At 37.0% G+C, this 23707-nt stretch overlaps 1 protein-coding gene across 3 annotated transcripts in view; it reads right to left on the bottom strand.

Annotated features, from left to right (window-relative positions):
- Positions 1 to 296: 296 nt before the first annotated feature.
- The window catches only part of RELCH (RAB11 binding and LisH domain, coiled-coil and HEAT repeat containing), a 76932-nt gene continuing 53521 nt past the window's right edge, over positions 297 to 23707 (bottom strand). For 2 of the 3 annotated variants that reach the window (XM_074544997.1, XM_074544991.1), the window contains 13 exons: positions 22081 to 22237; positions 20993 to 21116; positions 20231 to 20279; positions 19768 to 19847; positions 18881 to 18987; positions 18219 to 18318; positions 14250 to 14332; positions 13260 to 13323; positions 11578 to 11716; positions 11108 to 11224; positions 10018 to 10106; positions 6196 to 6266; positions 297 to 2083 (listed from right to left, as the gene is read on the bottom strand). In XM_074544997.1, coding sequence (XP_074401098.1) covers positions 1963 to 2083; positions 6196 to 6266; positions 10018 to 10106; positions 11108 to 11224; positions 11578 to 11716; positions 13260 to 13323; positions 14250 to 14332; positions 18219 to 18318; positions 18881 to 18987; positions 19768 to 19847; positions 20231 to 20279; positions 20993 to 21116; positions 22081 to 22237 — 1301 coding nt within the window. In that variant the 3' untranslated portion in view covers positions 297 to 1962. Of the gene's footprint in view, positions 2084 to 6195; positions 6267 to 10017; positions 10107 to 11107; positions 11225 to 11577; positions 11717 to 13259; positions 13324 to 13510; positions 13594 to 14249; positions 14333 to 18218; positions 18319 to 18880; positions 18988 to 19767; positions 19848 to 20230; positions 20280 to 20992; positions 21117 to 22080; positions 22238 to 23707 lie in introns of all 3 variants that reach the window. The other variant, XM_074545000.1, reaches the window with a different exon arrangement.

Genomic DNA, 23707 nt, shown 5'->3' on the forward strand with positions numbered 1-23707 from the left:
CAGTCTCATGACTATGAAGTTATCTCTGGCACTGCAGCTGCTTGAGAAGTCATAAGAGATGGAGAAGAAAAATCCAAAACACAACCATGGCACAGAAGACATAGGAGGAGACTCTGAATGAAAATGGCAGTAAAGTCACAGGTCTGGGAGCCAAGGAAATTGAGCAAGTTCAGCCTACTACCTGCTATGTAAAAAGAGTTTAGGCTAAACAATTTCTGTGCATTAAACGTCTCTCCTGTAACAACTCTGTTGATGTGATTATTTTTTTCAGAGAAGAGCAGAAGTAACAAGACAAGGCAGGTATAGAAAACTTTTTATTGACAACAGAACAATAGAGAGGAACGTCACCACTTCCCATTCCTCAGGAATGTCTCCATTTCACAGTCAGTCTGCTAAAAGCGTACTTTCATGGCAACGAGCAACATGAAGGCATGGAGCTGTGCAACCTCCAGAGAGATGTTCCATCAGCGCAGTGCGAGGGGACCGACGGCGCGCACGGGAGCAGCGGGCCCTGTCACAACACAGCCGTGGCAGGAACAGTGAACGCAGAGCCAACAGGCACAGACACGAAGCAGGCAGAAGCCTCAAGTTATTATCTCCATCTAAGGGTGATACCCAACTGTTATTCCATCCATATTCTGTTTCAGGGGGGAATACTTTATTCCCTTGCTCTGTTTTGCTTTCCCTGTCCTTAAAGATGTCCATACTTCCAGCTGAATGGTACCGTGTCAGAGAACACCTGAGCTTTTATACTTTGCTACCTCATACCAGTTCATGCATGCACTTGAGTTTACTTTCAGAAGATTAGATTGACATAAAGAGGGGGAAAAAAAGTGCTGTATAAGAAGAAAAGGATTTAGTTGTTAATGCTTCCTTGCTAACAAAAATATTTGGTAGTTGTATATAATCCCTGTAATGTCATTTTCAAAAAGTATGTAGGCAGTCTACTTAACATTTTAAAGAAACAGCACATCAAACTCAGCATAATTCCAAACACTCCAAAATTAAATTTGAACTGAAATTCAATCTAAACAACAAAATATCTTTAGTTTTCACAGTCCACAGAACTGCACACTCAGTGCAAGATGAAAGCTGACTCTGTCCTGCATAAGGTTTCCTCTGCGTGCAGAACTGTACTGGGGACCCTGTGAAGTAGCTTACACATTTATAAACATTTATTCATTTATCATGTTTTTCCTTTACTTAATGGATGTGCCTGTGGATGTGTAGACTTGTAAAGTGCTTTAAAACAAAACAAAAACCCCTACAAAAGAAAAAAAACCCTCAAAAAACCACAGAGATGTGAGAATTTTATCTGAAGGACTTTGTACAGCATTTACAATGTCGGCATAAAGCATGTGAAACATGAGCATTCCCTGCAGACTGATGCAGTGCAAGCAGTCTCACACATTAGATACTGCAATTCCTCTGGATTCAAGATGCACAATACTTACAAAAACAACCCTAGAAGCACAGACAAATGCTGGTGGCTCTTCCTCTTCTTTTTAGAAACATAATTAAAAAATCTGCATTACTCTCTCATAATTTAAATACATAAGTAATCTCCACTTTTATTACTTCATGACAATGACTTCAAATTTACATTATTTTAAGTACCGTCAGAATAGCTCCATGTATAATACAGATATTTGCTGATATCCTGTCAGAAAATAAAAAAAACCAAAACCTTCCACTATATAAAAAAAAATATGCTGGAAAGACAAGAACACAGAACAGGGACTTGGTACAGACTATGATTTCAGTTTTATATCAACCACAGTTAACCCAAAATTAACAGATACACAGCAATATTCAAAAGCAGTGCAAATATCTTTGGAGGTTAGAATAAAATTATACTACAAGAACATAAGACAGAAGAAATTAAAAGGCAAGTACTTCAAGTACAGGAACCAGTCTCTGTGAGGTCCACCTTAGTGTTAGCTGGGAGTTCCTTTTCCCATCTTACTTCTTCCTCTGGAACACATTAGCCAACATTGCACCTGATGTAGTCAGTTGGCCCATTTTGTTCAAAAACTTGGTCTTTGTATCTTCACTTACCAGGCTCGCTGCAATTGACATCGAGCTAGGAAAGGAAAACATTTAGTGGCATGAGACTACAAATTAAAAAGAACATTATGCTGTTATTTACTAAGCAATTAAATTGTCTTTGTGTTTCATAGGTTTCAACAAAGAAGACCAGTCTGTGAAGAAAAATTGAAAACCCATCACTACCTAGTCCATACATATAATGGTAAATTTATTATAATGTGTTCACAGTGCCTGTGAAAACAGTAAAATATTTTTGTGCACTAATTTTCAGTACCTTTGGACGTCACCACATTAGCATTTGCTACCTACTGGGGAATTGCTGTAGTGACAAATACTTCTCTGAAAGACTGCCTTTGCTTCCTCACCAGAAATGTCAATTCTTGTGTTTATTTAGTGTAAGTTCACCAGTATCAGTTCAGACACAGACCTTTCTAACCCAAGTAACCTGCCTCCAACAGTGACATTAGCAGATGTGTAGAGATGAGAAAAGCAAGGTAAGTACAAAACAGTGACACTTCTCCTTAATTTTCAACTCTTGATTTTCCAACTACTTTCACCTGAGCCGACTTAAAAACTGGTGAGGATTGTCAACCTAGTAATTCTCAATAAATCTTTATTTTATATTACTTGATCAGCTTCCCTTCGATCTCCTTAAAAATTTCTTGCAAACCTCACGCTGAGCCTGACTGGGTCAGCCCCTTGCTGGGTAAGGAGCTGCCTCTTCTGGTTCTTCTGAATGTGGCTCCTATTACCTGTGCTTGGAAGTTCCTAATTGAGACATACTACACAGGACAATGGAGAGTTCATAGGTTTCCCACAAACTAGACTGAGCAACGCAAGCAATGCTGAAGTTATAGGATGCTAAGCTTTGAATAATATGTTAAGAAATTATCCCTACTATGTGAAATTAACAGATTTTTTTAAAATTAACAACATATCAGCGAGCTCAACTTCAGATATATATAAGCTCTTTAGCACAGTAGGAGTCATCTGTCTCAAGACAGAGCAAATGTACATAGCAGGAATATTAACAAATATTCCATAGTTCCTATATTTGTAGTCAAAATCGCAAGTGTTTATCAACATTGGATAAGGACAATTTTAGAAAACATTACCAAATAAATTCGTTCTTGTGAACTCAGTGTGGACTCTGCATTTCAAAATTACAGCTAAGACCACAAAATCTGTCTTACAGGCAAAGGCCAGATTCCAGGAACTGACTTTTCAGTCTGAAAAGTTATAAGCTGTTCTGTCCGACACACTTGCATCAAGGACATAAAACTGAAGCTAACTCTGAATTGTTTCAACAGAACTTGAATGATTTCTTCAAAGGTAGAAGGGATACATGCAGCTCTTTCTCCCATTTCACATCACAGAAAAAAGGTGCTTAGTAATAATGATTTCTGGTTCTTTTTAAAGTACCTTAAAAATAAAACAGAAGCTTCTCACTAAAGCTGTATTGTGGATTTGCGAATAGTTTAATGATAAACTTTTAAAGTAAAACATTTATTTCAGGCACTATCACAGAGCCAGACATCTTTGGCTTGATTAAACATCTCCAGTCAACTAACGAATCACATATTTCCAGCTGATAAAACTCAGCTGGGAAATTACTGCTACAGTAAGATGAGAGCCTTTTGCAATTTCCTTTGATTTCATGATAAAGCAAGGGCATATAAACTATATAAGTAACAGTTTACACTCACTGTCAGCTAGTTAAGGACAAGAAGCTATCTCACACCATGAGGTATCCTAGAATTGGGTGTAGCTACGAAAACTTATTTGGGAAATACTGTACATTCCAAGCATTAGCAGCATTAAGAAAATAAAAGTGCTCACTTCAGAAAAGAAAGCCTAGCAACTGGTAGTTCTAAACCTGTAGTTCTAAACAAACTATGCTTTCATTAGTCTAATAATCCTGAATAAGACTGAGGAAAACACGGAGGTATTCTATTGGTTCTTGAAACAGTTTGGGGCACATCAGCCATCTGATGTCAAAAATGAAACAGTAACAACTGCAGACTCTACAAGTTCATGTTTTCCAATACTGTTACTGTACACAGAAACATAATCCACTGCATCCTGCATGCTTAATAGTTTAAATATCCAAAATTAATAGCCTCCAAAGTACTTCCATTACTATGCAAAGTGAATATTTAAACATAGCAGAAATTAATATGAAATCAAATAATTGGAGTCTCACATCTTTAAAAAGTAATCAAATAACCCAACAAAACAATGGTATATCTTGTTTAATACAATCCATTATTTAAAAAGCAAAACAAAACCCAATGCACAAATAAAAATAATGTATAAATGTCAAATTTTTCCTGGTGTCCAGATGAATCAGATGCCACACAGAGTTCTGCCTGTTTTATGGGGAAGCTCTAGGGCAAAACAAACTTTGCTAATGGGCATTTTATAGCAATCAGTTTGTAATATCAGTTGTTATCCTTGATTAAAATACCTTGTTAATTGCTAAACAAAATGTTTAACAAAAGCGGTTAATATTTCAAAATGCAGAGTTTAATCTTCTGAAAAAACGATTTCTTTGATCCTGTATTATTTGACCAAGTTTTTCTAACAGCAAGGGGAAAAGACAGGACAAGAACATCAGAAGATTGCTTTTGCACCCATTTTGTTTTCTGTGCCTGCACTGCCGTGCTGTTAACAAACCCCAGTAATTTATATCCCAGTTGTATTTAAATCCTTTGTCAAATATGTATTTGTCATAGAAATTAGGAACTGAAATCAGCAAGCACTTAGCCAGAAAACAGAGATATTTACGTATATGAAAAGGTCATTTCTTCAGTGGTAAAATATTTCTTGTTAATTTTGTACAGTACAAGACGACAACCATAGCCTGACGTTGAATAAGAAAGGGGAAGGCTAATTAAAGAACAAAGGAACAGATTGCAAAGACTTATCCTTTTCATATCTTAGTTTTCAGCAGTTGCATTCCTAAAGGAAATACATTAGATGATGTATGAGGTTTGCATTTATTTGTTTCTGCAAAGGCTTAATAGGACTGACTGTCATTTCACAGTATTTACTACTAGTAAAGCCTGAAGTATTTTACTTGGTGCCTGACTGACCCTTTTTCTATTTTACATTTCTTTTGTTGAGCTCTTGTACACCTTTATTATTTTAATCATTCTCAGACTACCAGTTGCTTCCAGCTCACTATGGGTGAGCTCTTTCAAGAAGTAAATTCTATCAGCTTTTCACAGATAAGGAACCATGACATGAACAAGCTTCAGTAATTTTCTCAATTCTCGTGACAAAGCACTGGGATTGAGAACAGATTCTCTTTTCAGATACCTTCTCACACACTTCCTTGGCAGCATTGCTAAGGATTTGTTAAGTTATATAATAATCCACAAGAATTTACCTGCTGGCATGCCATTCCAGGCAATAAGCAGGCAAAAGAGCACATACAACTCATTGTAATGACACTGAGCATTCCAAATTTCCACATCCAAGGTGGGTCTGTTGGCTACTTTTGTAATCAGGAAGTGCACACAAATGACACCATCTCTACAGGTGAAGCAAATGGATGCATGAGCACTGTGTGTCTGCTGCCTCCCTGGAGAGCTGGGTTTACTCTGTGTTTGTGGAAAGGTTGTTTTACCAAAGTGCAACACAGGTGGGCTTTTCCCCAAGTCAGCTTACTGCCTAACCAGTACACTCACACAGGGGTCAGTTTATACACTGGGGAAACTGTTCTTGTGTGTCCCAATCCTGTGCAAACCAGGAGAGCAGCCTGAAGCAAGCCCTTCCGGACCAGAACAATTCCCTCAGCCTTCAGGTCGCCACCCCCATGGGTGGCAAAGTGTCTGCTACATACATTGCTCTAAGCACTTAGGCCAGGCACTCCCTGATTTCTCAGATTCAGGACAGAAATTTAAATTCAGCTTTAAATGAACAAAAAATTAAGAACCAAGAACATAATTCCTATAAAAGTAATTGTTGTCTCATGTTTTACACTGGAGACAGAAACACTGTAATAAAGTTTCCAAAATCTGTTTTCAAATACAGCACATGTCAGTGCAGGATTTCAGGTCACAAACTTGGACAACATTATGGAATGTAGTCTGCAGAACACTCCTCTGGAGGCACATAGAAAAAGGGAAGTGGAAGTCTTACCCTTGTGGTTCTTGGACGGTCTTGTTTTCCACTTTCTGTTCACATTCTTTTATCATGGAGCTCAAAATAACCTAAGACATAAGGAAGAGAGATACATGACATTTGACATTTTTCCTTTTACCTTAACACTTCTTATGAAATCTTCTCTGCAAATAATTCTGACATTAGCAGAACTGTTTAAAACATTTCCCTGTTTTTTTTTTCAAGTGCCTTTGAGTTCCAGTTATCTGATAATGCCTTGTGGTTAGAAACAACAAAAACGTTCAAAATAACTTAAGGAAGAAAACGTTTTCCAAATAGTTACAGAAGTTCAGGACTCTGTCCTTTTGCCCCAGGCTTTCAAAAACAGCACTAAAACAAACCTACATCTGTGACATGCTATATCTTCATGAACATTATGCAGAAAGAAAAAGCAAGGAAAGAAAAAAGTGTGACGGTATCCTAGGATAGTATCTTAATGAAAGGAAGTGCTAAAATCAACTTGATACCATTCCACTGGTGTCTTCCAGAGTTCCTATGACTCATGGCTTTTCCCTTTTATTTAAGCAAGTACAGTGTTAAAAAGGTTTCTGCAGAGTATTTAAGTCTGAAGACACTTCCACACTGACATTTTTACACTTATCCAAAAATAAGGAAATTATTCCCAATAGCAGGCTTTAAAGCAAAATCATACAGTTAATTCATGGGACAGAGAAATGACTCCATGCCCTGTTCACAATAGTACTGTTTCAGCACATTAAGACAAAAGTGTTTTGTCTTAGGTTGCAAATGCAAGATATGGCTGGGGTGTATATTCTATTGACACAGAGGTGGGACAGTTATCTTCTGTTAATTGGGCAGTTTTTCTTTATCTCTTCCACAACCCATCCTCCCTCCACGAGGTATCTTCTATTGTTGGGCCACTGAATCTCACGGCATGACTGATAAAATTACATCATCCCACTGTGAGATGCTCTGCCCAAGCATTCCTTCCTGGATATAATCTGAGATTTGAACACCACAAGCAGCCTTTTCCCACTGGATTCCCAGAGGAAGACCAGGCTCATCTACACCACCCCTGGACCTTCAGAAGAAAACTACACCCTTCTACAGGATCATTGCTGCAACAGAACCACATCTGCCACTCCAGGAGGATTGCAGCCACCATTTATTGGGACTGCTACCAACACCCTGACCAACAGGGTGTCAGGTCGTATTCTGACTCTGTCAGTGTTGTTTTGTATTACTGCATTTTTATTTTTACTTTTCCTAATAAAGAACTGTTATTTTTACTCCCGTATCTTTGCCTGAGAGCCCCTTAATTTCAAATTTATAACAATTTGGAGGGAGGGGGTTTACATTTTCCATTTCAAGAGAGGCTCCTGCCTTCCTTAGCTGACACCTGTCTTTTCAAACCAAGACATGTTTTGCAACACTTGGGCAAAAAAGTTAGAATGCAAAGTATGAAACTATAATACGTATATACACACACATATATAGACACACTACATAAATGGAAACTTCCTCTGCCACAGCTCAGAAGAAGGCTGAATACTTTTCTGAGACTCTAAACTTAAAATCTCAAAGCTACAAGCAATTAAAATTAGTATTGCCTCACCAAACCTGAATATATACAACAAAGGAAAAAGACTATTTTCAATCTCTAAAATACAGATCAGTCACTAATGGTTACCACCAATAACTATTTTTAAATGTTTTTGCACAAATTACAATGCTGGTTTCTGTCAAGTCCGCAGCAAAACCATTAATTACACTGATAAGATGTGGTCTGGTCTGAAGACGTGTGCCACTGCTCACCCTGTTAATCCACAAGTATTACTTCAGCATTTGAATCATTTTAGGTAGCAGGTGTTACCCACCCTTGAGTGTTTCAGAGATCAACATTCAAACAGGACTACAACTCTTCCTACTACATTTGCTGTCCTCCATTGGCATAAAATGTTATACAAATACTTAATGCTTAAGAGTACAGAGGTACAAGAGAAATACATTCAGAATTTTTTTCTGTATCAAAAAAGACTTGAAATTTTCAAGCGTAGCCGCCATAATTTTTATAATTTCCACCTGAGCACTGGAGCTTTCCTACATTTTTGTACATCTGAATCCAGATGTTCCAAATAACAAATATGAAGCCTTGACCAAAGAGGAGAATAATTCATCAAGGACCCAGGATCATTTCAATAAGAGGATGGCTTTGCCATCCATTGCACAGCTCCTTCTGGGAAGGCTGTGTAATTCTTGGATGAAGTGGAGCAATTCTTTCCTCTTCTGCAGATTAATTTCTAAATTTCTACATTATGGCTTTGCACATACTGCTCAGACCTACTCCCTTGGGTTCTCCTTGTTTGGTCATAGGACTGCTTATGAAATCACATCTCCTTAAAGAGAAATATTTTAGAGTACTAACTCTATATTTAGAGACACTTAAGAGACTTAACATACTGAAGTCTTATAAACAGTACTGCAGTATATGGACTAAATATTTTTACGAAGTACTGACTCACTATCATGCAACTCAAATCCACTTTCTTTGAAAACCCATAGAAGGTAAGTGGAAAATGAGGAAGAAGGGACTTGACATTGAACTAGAGATGCTGGTAAAGTATCTGAATGTCTGCACAAGGTGAAATGTTTCCTTTAAAGATGAGAAGCTCTGACCTAAATGCACAACTTATGCTTTTATTTATATGAAAGAAAGGAAAACAAGTATGAGGTATGAGTGGTAAGCGCTGCCAGACAGGACCACACAAGCCACAATGTTACCCTTCCAAGATGAGCATAAACTCTGTACTGACGTTAAAGGCATTAGAGCTAAGGCTCTGTGATTTAGAAAATGTATGTGTGTTTGTCAAGTGATATGCCATTTGAATAATGAATAACACCATAGAGGCCAAAATAGTAAAAAAAGGCTTAATTCTGTTTATGCAAATGTCTAATTATTTGAGACAGTAAATGACATTCATTTCAGAAAACAAGATTTTCAGATAGAAGGCTTCCAAGACACACGAGAACTCACTGGGTCTCAGAAGCCTTTATCATGATGCCTACAAACATCCCAATAAAGTGGGAAGCTGATCAAGCCCTAGATATCCATTTCTACAAAAAAAGGGATAAAAATTGTAAGGCCTGTACTGAGTTTCCTAACCCACAGGAGCAGGAGTAAATACTTTTAATTTTATATTGCTCTCTGGCTAAAAAGCCAAAGCAGTTGGCATTACGACTTAAGTCACTTAAGCACAGTAATGCAAAATGTGGTAATGGAGAATTAAGAGCTGTCGTTACCTACTGATTTATTTTAAATCCTATTCCAGTCCTCAATTCCTTCTCTGACAAGATTCAAACTCAATCAAACTCCTTGTTGTAATTCAGGGTATATTTTGAACTGACTATGCATTTAAACCTTAGAAGTTACATTAACTACAAAAATGAAGTACTTGATCAGTTATCCCATTGGTGAAAGAAAATGAAACTTTTGCCTAACTGGATATATTGTAGCCATTGATTTTAGTGCATCCTTGGTTTGACTAACATAAAGATGGTAAAAACATTTCCTTTTTCTTCAGTCTAGGAAGATCTATGTTTCCACATGCATTTCTGATGGTTGAGTATTTGTCTGCAGAGATTCTCAGCTTAGAAATATATTTTACCAGATTTTACTGGTTTTGAAATCATGTGACCTATTCTTTATCAAAAAAACCTCCTCAATGTCATGTTTTGAAACCACTTATGAGCAGCTCTCCTTAACTTCTGGTTTTAAATGCCATCACATTTCAACTTCTGCCACCTACATCTCATACTCAGTAAACATAGTTTACTGCTCACCTCATGCTCTGGAGAGAGATGTTCCATGTCGGTTCGTAAACACTTCAGTCCTGGTAAAAAGTGATTGACCATTAAATCCTCTGAAATAACTAAAACCCAGGTTGTTAAGGTATTATAATGATTGCCTTTTGAAGTTATACTTTTTTTTCTGTCTTCTGATAATGTTGCTTTATGGAACACAAGGGCAGCAGCAAAACTAAGAAAACGGAATGGCATTTGACACTTCACAGCTAATAAAAAGGAAAAAAGATGTTGAACATATTTAACATCACGTATTTCATACACCCATATAATCCTTTTAGGATTTTTTTTCTTGATTAATCAGTTAAGATCAAGAGTTTTGTTTTTGCAGCTTTGTTTTTTCAAGTAATTATCAGTTCCACTGTAAGGGGTCTGGCTGAGCTGGAGCTCATTTTCTGCACAGCAGCCCTCAGTGCTGTGCTTTGCACTGGTACCTAGAAATCTTGGTGTTGGTACCACACCAGTGCTCAGGCTACTGCTGAGCAGCATTGGCACAGCATCAGTGCTCTCTCTAAACATTCCCACCCATCAGTAGGCTGGGGGAGGGCAAACAGCCTGGACAGCTGGCCCAAACCGACCAGAGGGATGTTCCACACCATATGATGCCTACTCAGATATAAAAACTAAGAGAAGGTGGTGGTGGGGCAGGATACCATTTGTTATTGTGATGTTTGTGTTCCAGAGTGCTGCTGCACGTGCTGAAGCCCTGCTTCCTGGAAAGTAACTGGATATTGCTTGCTAATGGAAAGGGAGAGAAAAATCTTCTGTTTTGCTTTGCTTCCATACATAGTTTATGCTTTATTAAACTGCTGTTATTTTGACACAAGTTTTTCCTCCATCTGATTTTCTCCCTCACCCATCCTGCCGAGGAGGGGAAGGAGAGAGGCTTGGGGGGCACCTGGTGTGCTGCTAATCTGTGATATTCACCATCTTGGAAAACCTCCCCCTTATGTTGAATAGATCATGTTTTATATCAAAAATCCAAAGACAAACTTAGTTATTTCTCTAATATTGAACTTCTCTCACCACCAGAGAACTAACAGCTAGACTTCCCCTGAAAAAAGGATACAGCAACAGGAAAGAGCACTGTAGGACTCAAACAGGTGGGTAGCGATATCCAATCTCTTCGAATCAACAGACTGCTGGTTGTTGACCAAGGCTAACTTGTGCAAGTGTGGAATAACAACTGGAAAAGTAAATACAGCAATAAGTATTTGAAACTGCTTTCCACAGACTTGTTTAGCATTAAACAGGTGCTATGTGGCAACTGCAGGCATTTGAAACTTCACACATCAGCATGGAATAAGAACTGCAAACAATTGCTTTTGATGGGATTGCCCTTGCACATTTAATGGATTGACTCAAACTTGAAATAAAAATTTGTGGTAACACCATCTGAAACAAAAAATTACCTTGGAGTGCCTTTGAAGTAATAACAGTTTACAGAAAAGAAAGAAAAACCCCATCAATGTAACCAGCATACCTATTAGCTTTTGGACAGAGAGAAGAAGACTGCATCTTCCCATGGATGCAACTTACATTCGTCTCTAAATCTGGGCTCAGCATTTGGTCCAACTCTTCCAAACGTTTTTATGATTTCTGTATGTAAAGAATGTTGGTCTTGATACTGAGGGTCCTCCAGGAAAGATGCCAGCTGCATTTTTACTCTCTCCAGAAGCTTAAATATTCCCAGAGAAATAGACAGAACACAAAAGAATCAAGATGCTAGAAATTGTTATGGTGAGTTCAGAGTATGTTTACAATTTTCTGTATTTCAGATGACAGATCTTGGACTTTCTTCTAATTTACAGATTTATTCTAAGAGGATGTTTCAAACTCTTCAATGAACCTCTATATTTTAAAGACTGTTACCAGGGTTGTAATCTGATCTCATTTTTAAATCTGTTTTTAACAACAGACAGGTGCTCCCATATACTTGATTTTTCCTCCTGAGATTTCCTTGAGTCTGATACTCCCTTTTTTTACCTGCTACTACAGTTTCCCTCTTACTTAATAACTACAAAATTTTCCTGTTTAATTAGAAACCAATTAATAGCATTTTTTGTAATGTATCTCAGTTAATGGGTTGAAATTTTTTTTGCAGAGGACAGAGATGTAAAAGTAACTATCATAAAATCAATGGAATTAAAAAGATTCCCTCAACTAAAGGCTAGAAAACCAAAAATGAGACAGGTATTTAATTTGGATTCAAACTTGAAAAAAGTAACATTTTATGATACATTTTGGAAGGTGCTATCACCTCTGTACTCTAAGGCTTATCATAATTAGTGCAATGGATACAGTAATTTCTGTGTGGTAACAAAACAATATTCTTCCCAACTGATTATAGGCATGCATTCCAAGCTGCAAAATTCTAACTTTTCCATCGTCCAAGTACATGTGAGTCATCACTGACTTGACTCACATTACTCACATTTCCTCAAACACATTCTTTTAGAATATGTTGAAATTACGGGAAGAATGCAAGCTCTGCAAAAAGCTGCAAGGCCTTACAGAAGAAATTTGATTGCACAGCTGTTACATGAAACAAAATCCAGTTTTCTACTGTTTACAGCAGAATCCTGGCTATCTTCAAAATTCTTATCTATTACATTAAAAATGATGAGGAATTGCATCTCTGCATTATCTTCAAGGAATATTTTGCTAAATGTCATGATGTCTTTCAGTGCCATCTGGGACTAAATCAAGGGCTAAACCAGCATATATGACTGGAACAACAAGAGTCTTTTGCTCTTCCAAAATATTTGGGAGCCAAGCAGGATATCCTAAAGCACCTAAAAAAGTACAGTATACAGAAGTACAATATGTGGATGCTTTTGGTCACTCTTTTAAAATAGAACTATTTCATTTGGAAATAATAGAGTTTGATTTCACAACTGTACTGGAGAAGATTTTAAAGAAACATTTTCAGCATGGGATTTCCCATCTTCTAGCACAGGCCTCCCCTCTACTTATCTGTCTCTGTTTGTTTATGTTTGGTTGAGATTTAGAAGGAAATGTTTTTATTAGTTACAAGGGTTGGTTTGTTTAGAGAGGAAAAAAAAGGTCATTGCAAAATCCAAAAGCACTTTGGAAGAGAATATGACAAAGAAAGAAATAAAGAAAGAATTTATGACTTGCCCTTTCTTTTATTCTGTATTTATTAAAAAAATCATCCTCTTCTTATGCTACAAAAACACAGTTGACAACAGGTGTCTTACCTCTCTCTGAGTAACAGTTTCCATGATGGTCCCAAAAGCAGGGATTGTAGCAATCCTTACTGAACTACAATGGAAGAATAGGGTTTTTAAGATGTATTCAACACCAAGAACAAAATTACTTAAATAAAAATTTTAAAATTAGTACTTTTAAGTTACATTAGTTTCTAGCAATGACAAAGGGAAACAAAAAAAAAAAAAAAGCAGACCAGGAAAAAGACAGGATTAACTCAAGGTCTCAGTCTGAAACTCACAATTCAGGATCACTGGACAAGGTAACAAGGGCCGGAGCAACCCGCTTGCCAACTAACGCTTCACTCATGCCTCGAAGAGCCAGCTGTAAACCAGTCAACATGCAATAAAAAACGCTTTGGTAAACGTGAACAACTGGGTTAGCTGTGACTGAGGATGGGCAGGCAGACTCTTGGGGTTTTTCTTGGTTTAGTCACCCACACAAGACATTAAAGCCACTAAAACTCTATTCATGCTGGAGCATCTGTTAGCAACAAGTTGTTAGTGAGATTAGCACAGCATCCCTCCTTAGCTGGAAAGAAATACCACATCAGCATGTCCACGAAATGAAGTGCCACCGTTGTATATAAGACATAAGATGCTGCCAAAACTACTTTGTATTTCATTAATGCAGGTGGATATTTAATTTGCAGTAGCAAAGCTGACAGCATTACAGAATAGTAGTATCCAGCTTTCTACCAGAAATGATGTAAGCAAATTTGAAAACTGAGAACATAATTAAATATAAACAAAATTTAAATTACATGGATTTAGTTTTCTATTTAAAGTTTATTCAGCATTTTTATACAGTTTAAATCCAACTGTTGCAGTAAACCCTTTTATTTAGAAAGAAATGATTTAAAGGTTACTTTCCTTTAAAAGGAATTTAATTTTTGTTCAGCTAGATTAAGAGACATAACTGATGGTTATTTCTTTCTAAGTATTAAGAGGGATGCTAGGTACATAAGACAGGGAACTTACATTTCAGGGTCACTGGAGAGAGTAATGAGAGCAGGAACAACTCTCTGAGCTACCAGAGTTTCATGTACCCCCTTCACCAACAGCTGAATGGTCGGAGCAGGGGGGTATCACAGGTGATGCACGGAAAGAGCGAGCACAGTATCATGGGAAGAAGAACGGCAAAACCAAGAGAGAGAAAGAAAAAACACAAAAAGCAAACCAAAATTAGAAGCTAAGCAAATACTGCTACACTAGAGCTTCATAAATGCAAAGGCATGAAGAAAGCTAAAGTGGTTTGGCAACCAGGACAAACATGACAAATTCAACAATACAATGTTTTCTTTATTTTCAGATATTTTAAAACGAACTCAAACCATGTTTTATTTCAGATATAATTATAACTATAAATAAAGTTATGTGTAATTAAGTACTAAAGCGATGTCAATTTGAATTTGACGATTTCATGTAAATGCTGTTCCTAACTCTACACAACAATATTTATCATAGTAGGTGGCTGTGACATGCAACACAGAAGTCTTGACTAGGCTAAATGTGTGTTATTTCCCCACACTGAGTGATACATCTCACACCTTGTACAATGAGACAAATAGCACCTTCCCAGATGCCAAAATGTTTTCCTGAAAATCCTTCAGGACTCCTTGATATTTAACAACCATCCAAACAGTATGAATGCTGGTCTGTGCAGGGAGAAAATGGAGAATCCTTGAACTAGAGCCATGAAATGTATTCCCTCAAGTCTTTTGGCAAACTAAGGAAGAGATGTATTTGTTGCAGTGCATCCCAAACGTTAAAAGCTTGAAATCACAGTGAAACTCATTATCCATGAACACAACAAAGTTGTTTGAATCCAGATGTTCCCAGGTGATTTTTTTACATTACCTATGTAGTTATACACAAGCCTTTGCTGCATACGCCCTTTACATGCTTTCTTCATATGAAAACCTACTGATTTTCAAACCAAGTTGCAAACTTTTTTCATATTCAACAAAATGGTGGGTTTGTCTTTATTAATAAAAAGAGGAATGATTAGATATTTCCATTTTGTGTCTCATGTAAGGAAGTCTGCATGTATTCGCTGGTTTTAGGAGATGAATATCAAAATCTTATCAGTAAGTTTATATAAGAAATATGAAGTGTCTTTTTAATGTTTAGCTACATTCTGATTACTCATATTGCATAATGAACACAAACTCTAAGCTATTCCTCTGGGAAAAGCAGTAGCTGTGAGTATACCAGTACCAAAACCAGACAGTATTTACATCTTCTAACTAAAGAATATTTTACATTCTGCTATTTGTTAGAGCATTCCTGTTTTATAAACTCTGAATTTAAATCAAAGTAAGCTGTAAAATATTGGAAGGAACATGACTTTTCAAAAGCTTCCATATAAAGGAGTCACTCCTATTAATCAACATTTATGTGTCATGTATGTGTGTGCGTGCATGAGTGACACAGACATGGAACAGAGTGTGGCCTCACAGACAGTTACTGCAGAAGGAAGAACAGGGAGAAGCTGTGTAAGAACATAAGACAATATTGCTGCAAAGCACCTGGAGTAGCAAAGTTGCAACAGCCTATACTTGTTATTCAGAAAGTATTAGGATGTCAGCTCAACTACAACATTTTAACATTAATACATTTCACAATTATTTACATTGGCAACAACTCCAAGTGCCAATCTGTTGAGTTCATGGGCTACTCTTCAAACAGCTGTTAAGCACACAGCTCATGGTTTGCTTATGATGGTTTTACTCTCATATATAGCTTTGCTAATTTTCACATTTATTAAGATAGAGAATGCTTACAATTTTCAGTCTTAGACAAACAGAGACTTAAGTTTTCTTTATGAACCTTCATTTAGAGAAAAGCCTAGCAGTTATACAGTGCTTTAAAAAAAAATCAAATACTTGGGATTTGTATAATTAGCAAATAATTTAGAATGATCTCAGCTTCATTCCTGTCTGGTCTGCCACATTTTTAAGTATGGTAAAGCACGGAGAACAGATGCATTCCATCATACAGAAAACAAAGCACGCTTTATAATACAAGTGTCATTCTGAAGATGTGTCCCTAGCCCTGAACCCAAACAGACCAGCAAAAAAAGCTGATTTATAAGTCAACTTAGACTTATTCAAATCAGAGCAATCAAATCTGTTTGCATCAACATTCAAATGGGAAGCTGCTGACTACAAACATTAATTCAGAAGCAACAGGAACAGCTGGGTGGCAAAGCCGTGTAGCAGCATGTAAGGTTAGAGTGAGACAGACAATGTAAATTGTTATCTTTTCTTGATTCCTCTAGATAATTACTTACACATACTACAGCTTAAAATGGTAGCACAATGCTTCCAGCCCCAAAGAAGCAAGGGAGTGGAAAGGCCCCACATCACTTCTGTATCCTTCCAACCCTTAACAGACTATAAAGGTTCGGTAAAGCAGTCAGGCCTGCAGTCTCTGTGCTGCTCAGAATCTTCACTGTTCTCATACAGCTGTCCTGCAGGTCACATACTCTTCATCATATTATCTAATCACTGGGCTTTGCCATTCAGCCTCTGAGGTTACAGAAATTCCACAAGTGATGGAATCTTCCAGCAGTAACCAGCTATTACTACCTCTTTGCACAGGTGACTTCTCAAATTTACATAATACCATGTATAAATATGTATGCCATGGCTATCCAGGAAATAGCAATATGCTACTATTTTCAAATAAGAAAAGCATTAAAAAAAAAGCTGCCTAGGCTTTGGTAAAAATTGAAATATGCTAAGAAACAAGATATGAAATAGCATGCATAGACTGCCTAAAAATAATCAACATGCAGCTGAATTTGAAAAGAAGCTGCAACCAAGACAACAGCCTCTTGTAACTGAGCTGTTTCATACATTTGGCTAATATTTATTAGGGAAAAAGAACTTATTGTTACAAATAGGATATAAAAAGTGCTTTTGTGAGAAGGAAAATATGCAAATAGATTGTAACAGCATCCAAAAACTACCATTTCCTTTTTAAAAGGAGGGGCAAAAAAAAAAACCCAGCAAAAGAGGACACTGTGGGATGTTTTCAATTGAAGTCTCAGGATGGAGCTTGTTGTGGTTGTTTACTGCTGTCTCTGCTCTGACTTGCTCAGTGTCACTAAAGAAAGCTGATGGATATGTTAAGTGCTCTTTTTTTCTGAGGCAGACTTCAGATTTATTTTTGCAAATGGATACAAGATGTCAGGTTCAGCTAGAGGTCCCCTCCAAAGCTATCCAAATGAGACATATATGGAAAAATGCCCAAAAAAAAGAGAAGGAAAAAGTAATGGTGATCAGAAATATGTGTTTTTAACATGCAATGAACAGAAAGTTCTCTTTGTTCAGCCAATGGAATATGTCTCAGAATTTCGCATATGCCTTTTAAAATGAACATTTGATGAAACAAAGATGTGATGTGAAAATAAAAGCAAACTTACTAGGTACACATTTCAGTCTTTATTCTGACCAAAATTTATAGATACTAAGGGAAAAATTAAGCTGTCATTAGGAGGCAAGTAAACTAACTGTAAATTATTTTAAAATTCTTTGAATTTCTACAAAAAATACAGAATTATATTTGTGTCTTCACCACCATATCTGGTACAAAGAAAACTAGTTTGAATTACAATGCAAGTGCATTGCATGAGCATACACGAGACCTACTGAAAATGTTAAGTTGTATATTAGACTACTGATGATGCGTTGAATAGCAAAAGCAGAAGTTAAAACTCAGAGATGCTTATATTTAACTACAGACCTATAGAAAGATGTGCTGCTGAACACAGAACAGATACAGAAACAACTGAACAACGACCTCCTGCTCCATCACACAGTACACAGCTTATTTAAGTTTTTGCAATTATTAAGAATGTAGAAACATTGTCTGATTGATCCCTGTTTTAAAAAATAAACTCTAGTTTTTAAAAAAGTGAAAAACAGTTTGGACAACACTTACCTCAAACATTCTAGCAGCTGTACACCGAACAAGAGCAGAAGTATGGACAACTCCATACCACAAAACAGTTAATAGTAGCTCATGATAAGCTGGGTTTGCACTAGAAGAAAACAGTTGGGCAACTGATCAAACAAAAATACTCCCAAGCCCTGGATGTGCTCTTTACCTAAAAATTGCAGAGTTCAACAAATCTAAAACTCCAGCATTTATCCTTTCTGAAGGATACAAAATACTTCTCTCATTCTGAAAGAATTACACCATGTTGCAGTCTAGAAAACATGTTCTTTTTACAAGTTAATTAACCGAATCCAAGCTCAACTTTAAGAACATAATTTTAAATGAATTGTATTAAATGCAAATACATATCTAGAACAAATGACAATAGTATGGTAAATAAAAAATTAATTTCCGTTGTATTCTCAATGAGTTATTTTTGTGGAAATTTTTTGTTTGGATTTTGGTGCTCCTCTTCCACACTTCATTTTTTTTTAACTGCTACATTTTTAACCTAGAAATTACATTTACAGAAGGGGAAAAAAGCAAGTATACCCTTTATTCATCCAAAGCATCACAGTTATTAAAAATTACAAATAGATTAGCAGCTTTTTATTACAAGCTTCTAATGTATCTAGATGTAGTTAACCCCAAGGTATATTCTTTACCCTAGTTCCACAAAGGAAGCTTTCAGGCTATCAAGAGGAGCATGGGACAGTGAAAGCATGGTCATTACATCTTCTAGGAATCCAACTAACAGCTTGCGGTCTTCTTCCTGAAAGAAGGGAGGAAGGGAGTTATCACACAGTGATCAATGCGCAGAAGGATTGCTGAGGTTATGATGGCAACCTACAGCTGCAGAGGACACAAACTATGGAAAAGAACAAATGAGATTAGGCATTTAACAATTTTCCTAGGAACTTCAAAAATGTGTTTAAAGAACAAGAGCCTTTCAAAGCAAACACACGAGATGGTGTTTCATCTACTAAGCACATACTCATGCTTAAATTCTTTTCTTAAAGAAACTTCTAAGAACAGTACTTAAGCACATTTATGACTCCTGAAAGTTTATAAATTAAATGCACTAAAATTTTGTAAGATTATGAAGTATTTCTTTTTTTTCTTGTAAGATATGTGAGTACTAGACCTTGGCTGCTCATTGCTGGAAGATTAGGTAAGATTTATAGTGTGCTTGCTTTAGTACTAGGTAACATGAAAATTTAAGACTCCCACTAGGCTTCAAATGGCAATTTACCTGTTTCAGTACCTGTTTTGCACCATGACGTTTGCCAAGTTCACAGTTAAATGGCTGAGAACCCATTTCAGGAACAACATTAATAGAATTTTGATAGAGGGGCATGGTAACACATGATCTAAATGTCCATCACCACCTGACTAGAAAACTTTGTAAATATATTTACAGCTGCCCATTCATCTACCTACCTTCAACACACAAGAACAGTAAGTTTTCAATGAACACAGCAATGTTTAGGTATTTTTTAAAAATAAGTTTCACACACTACTATACAACAAAGAAACAGAAACCCAGTCCTACCTGAATATAACATGTAAGGACCCCTGTTGCATAGATGGGAACTGTGGCTTTTGTTAGCACTCCATTTCCTGCTGTGGAATCTAATGAAACACAGTGAAGATTTTTGGTTTTATACATACACATGAGCATAGGACACATATATTATCTATAGTAGACTTACATGTGTGTATTTAAGTATTATGGATTCAATCACCTTTTGATATATACACAAAGAATTTATATGCATATCTACAGAAATGTGCTCAAATAATACTCAAGAGGTATTTGGATTTGAGATTTTTTTTTTACCCTACACACAATCTACAACTTCAGAGTGTTCCATTCAGATTAAGACTAGATTTTTCAACATTTCACAAAAATAACAAATTTGAGAACTGCAACTTCACAATGTTACTTGAACAAAAGAATGAAAGTTTTTCCTGCTGCAGTTAAGATCAATTTATTTCAGTAAAAAGCTACTTACCTATATTTTCCTCAGACAGTCTTAAGATCTCCTGGAACTGTGGTTTTACCTATGCAAAGGATGATTAATCTCATGTAAGAACTGGTCAATGGTAATTGACCTGTTACCAGTGTCAATTAACTTAGAAAAATAAAAAGAATTGCAAAACAAAGGAAAAAAATCCCCCAAAACAAAACAACAACAATCCCCTCTCTGGAGTTAGCACATACTGCCAACAGAGTTTTATCTTTAGGTAATCCTCTCATGTTTGACAATTTCCCTTGAAGTATTTTTAAATTTTATTCAGAAGTTATTTTATTGACAAAAACGATATAATTCCTTGATAAAAATGTTTAGATACCACCTCCAAAAAATATTTCAGTCTGGGAAGGCATCAATTTCAAATTTTCAAATCAAGTAAAGCTGGAGTACTTATGTACACTGCAAAGAGTGAACAGTATGGTGCTCTGAAGAAAGTTGTTAAATAACCAGAATTAGGACGATCTCTCCTACTCTCTCTGTCATTCACAAAAGAAATATGAAGAATATAGTTTAAAAAAAAAGTGTCCCTGGTTAGGCAAGACAGAAGGCAATTCCAAAATTACCAAAACCAGAAAAGGACACAAAGACAGCTCTAAAAGTAGCAGGTTTAAATGTACTTATGGAAAAGCATCAATGTGACATGAAAATATAAATGGTCACAAACTGTGAGTGTTCCAACATACTGTAAATATAGAGAATATATGTTATCAAGGGTATAGAATATTTCAAGTAATATCTTACCTTAGTGTTTGTAAAAATTTTCCCAAATGTCCTACAAAGTCTCCAGAAAAATCTAGAGAATTCATGGACACAGGCAGTTGATGCTACATTGATCTTGCCAACTATTTCTATAAGCTGTGGTAGCCTAAAAATCAGAAAACAAAAGGATATTAAACACTACTCTGACTTATTGCTTTTGTCCATCTGCATTTGTGTAGATTTATTGCTTATATTAATAAATACATGCACACACAGAGCACTACTGGTTCTAATAAAGTTAGCTACATGTTCTGTACAATTCCTGACCCGTGAAGAAAGCAATGGTTTAAGTGCCAGAAAAGTCTGACCCATATTTTCAAACATCTGTTGCTATCACGAGATGAAATACAACAATCTGTACTTTGCAAGAGAATTAAGTATACTGATGCAAAAATAAAAGAAAGAAGTTTTCAGAGCAAATAGTTACATATTCTGCTAGACTTGATATTTTCTGAATAAAATCAAAGGCAATTCAGCATGAAAATTAAAATGCCTAAAGTAAATTAAGTTTTCCTCTTTGGTAATTCTCAAATGCAATCATTCATAGCATTCTTATATTCAGTAATTGTTAAACATGACCATGTATTGTATTTCCAGGGAAATGCCTCGACAAAGGCAGGACTAATGAATCTGACTCCTTATTCTCAGAAGGCTAATTTATTACTTTATAATTCTATATTATATTAAAGAATATATGCTATACTAAAGAATACAGAGAGGATACTTACTGAATGCTAAAAAGATAATAATGAAAACTCATGACTCTTTCCAGAGTCTCGACACAGCTTGGCACCAATTGGCCAATAAGTCAAAACAACTCACACTGGAGAACAATGAAACAATCATCTGTGTGTAAACAATCTCTAAACATTCCACACATGAGCACAACAGAGGAGAAGCAAATGAGATAAGAATTGTTTTCCTTCTCTCTGAGGTTTCTCAGCTTCCCAGGAGAAAAATCCTGGGCGAAGCAATTTTTTCAGCGAATGTGAATGCCACAGACCATGCTTAAGAACTATTAATTTTGACACATTTTAAGATTAGGTGCCCTAAGACACAAATGAACTCACAGCTGATTGACTACCCATAGCAGAGTCTCCCAGCCTGTGGTGCCCTCATGTTCCAGCTGATGATCGTACAGCTGCAACAGCACCGCCAGTTGTTCGCGGCTTCCAATGATGACAGCGACATCCTGAAGAGGCGACACAGGTCGGGGAAACCTAGTGACTGTAACAGCAGAGAACAAGCAATCATGAATGAAAGATGATGAAAATACCACGGGGGTGATGTCAGAAACAACAGCTAAGAGACTGTGAAACTCATTAAGTGCCTTCTCTACAAGGTTATGTGTTTGCTTTTTAAAAATCAGTGAGTTAAAGTAATTTCTGAAGAGATTATGTAACCCTCAGTTAAAAAGAGAAAATACAGGGAGATTATGTTATTATTATTGCCAGCACAGCTTGACCAAGGTCAAACCCTGCCTCACCAACCTGGTGGCCCTCTATGATGGATGACAGTATCTGTGAACAGGGAAGAGCTGCAGATGTCACCTATCTGGACTGCTGTAAAGCCTCTGACAGTCTCCCAAAACATCCCCTCCAAACTGGAGAAATATGAATTTGATAGATCAGCTTTCTCAGTCAATGAGGAATTGACTGGATGCCCACACCTTGAGGACAGTGGTCAATGCTTTAATGTCCAGATGGACATCAGTGACAAGTTGTGCCTCTCGGGGGTCCATACTGGGACCAGTAATGTTCACTCTCTTCACCAAAGACAAAGGGATTGAGTGCACCTTTGGCAAGTTTGCAGATGACCAAGCTAGTGGTGCAGTGACACACCTAAGGGACAGGGTGCCATCTAGAGGGACCTGGACAAGCTTGAGAAATGGGCCCATAGGAATGTCATGAGGCTCAACAAGGCCAAGTACAAGGTGCTGCAAGCACCCCTGCTGGGTCAGGGCAATGCAGGCTGGGGGATAGGAAGGGATTGAGAGCAGACTTGGGGGTGCTGGTCAATGATAAAACTGGACATGACCCAGCAATATTTGCTCACAGACCAGAAAACCAACACTATCCTGGACTGCATCCAAAACAGCGTGGCAGCAGGATGAGGAAGGTAATTCTAGCCCTTTGCTTCTCTCTCATGAGACTCCACTTGGAGTGCTGCATCCAGCTCTGGGGTCCCCAGCACAGGAAAGACATGGACCTACTAGACCAAGTCCGAAGAAGGGCTACAAAAGTGTGAACAAAAGGACAGAGCACCTTTCCTATGCAGAAAGGCTGAAAGAGCTGTGCTTGCTCAGCATGGAGAAGACTAGGCTGAAACCTGAAATTTTTGAATTTGTTATTTAAGTAGTAGCCACCCAGAAAAAGTGCTCATCTTCAAATTACTCAAGTCAGACAGATGAGCCTTACCATGGCATCCATTTTCAAAGGAGTATCAGCAGTAATGTACCACTAGCTACTTTCCAAATTCTCCTTTGTTACTTTTCCTTTGCATCTTCACACACAGCACTATTATCAGCATGGTGGCAGGTGTTACCAATAACATCTTTAAAGTATTTGCAACAGGAGAAAACACTCCACAGGCTAGGTTTGCTGATCTAAGGACAACTTCACCATGAGGCCATTCAGTCATGGAATGGTTTGGGCTGGAAGGCACCTTAAAGATCACTTAGTTCCAACCCTACTACCA

Source organism: Zonotrichia albicollis, chromosome 1, assembly GCF_047830755.1.
Source record: "Zonotrichia albicollis isolate bZonAlb1 chromosome 1, bZonAlb1.hap1, whole genome shotgun sequence".
Taxonomy (NCBI): Eukaryota; Metazoa; Chordata; class Aves; order Passeriformes; family Passerellidae; genus Zonotrichia; species Zonotrichia albicollis.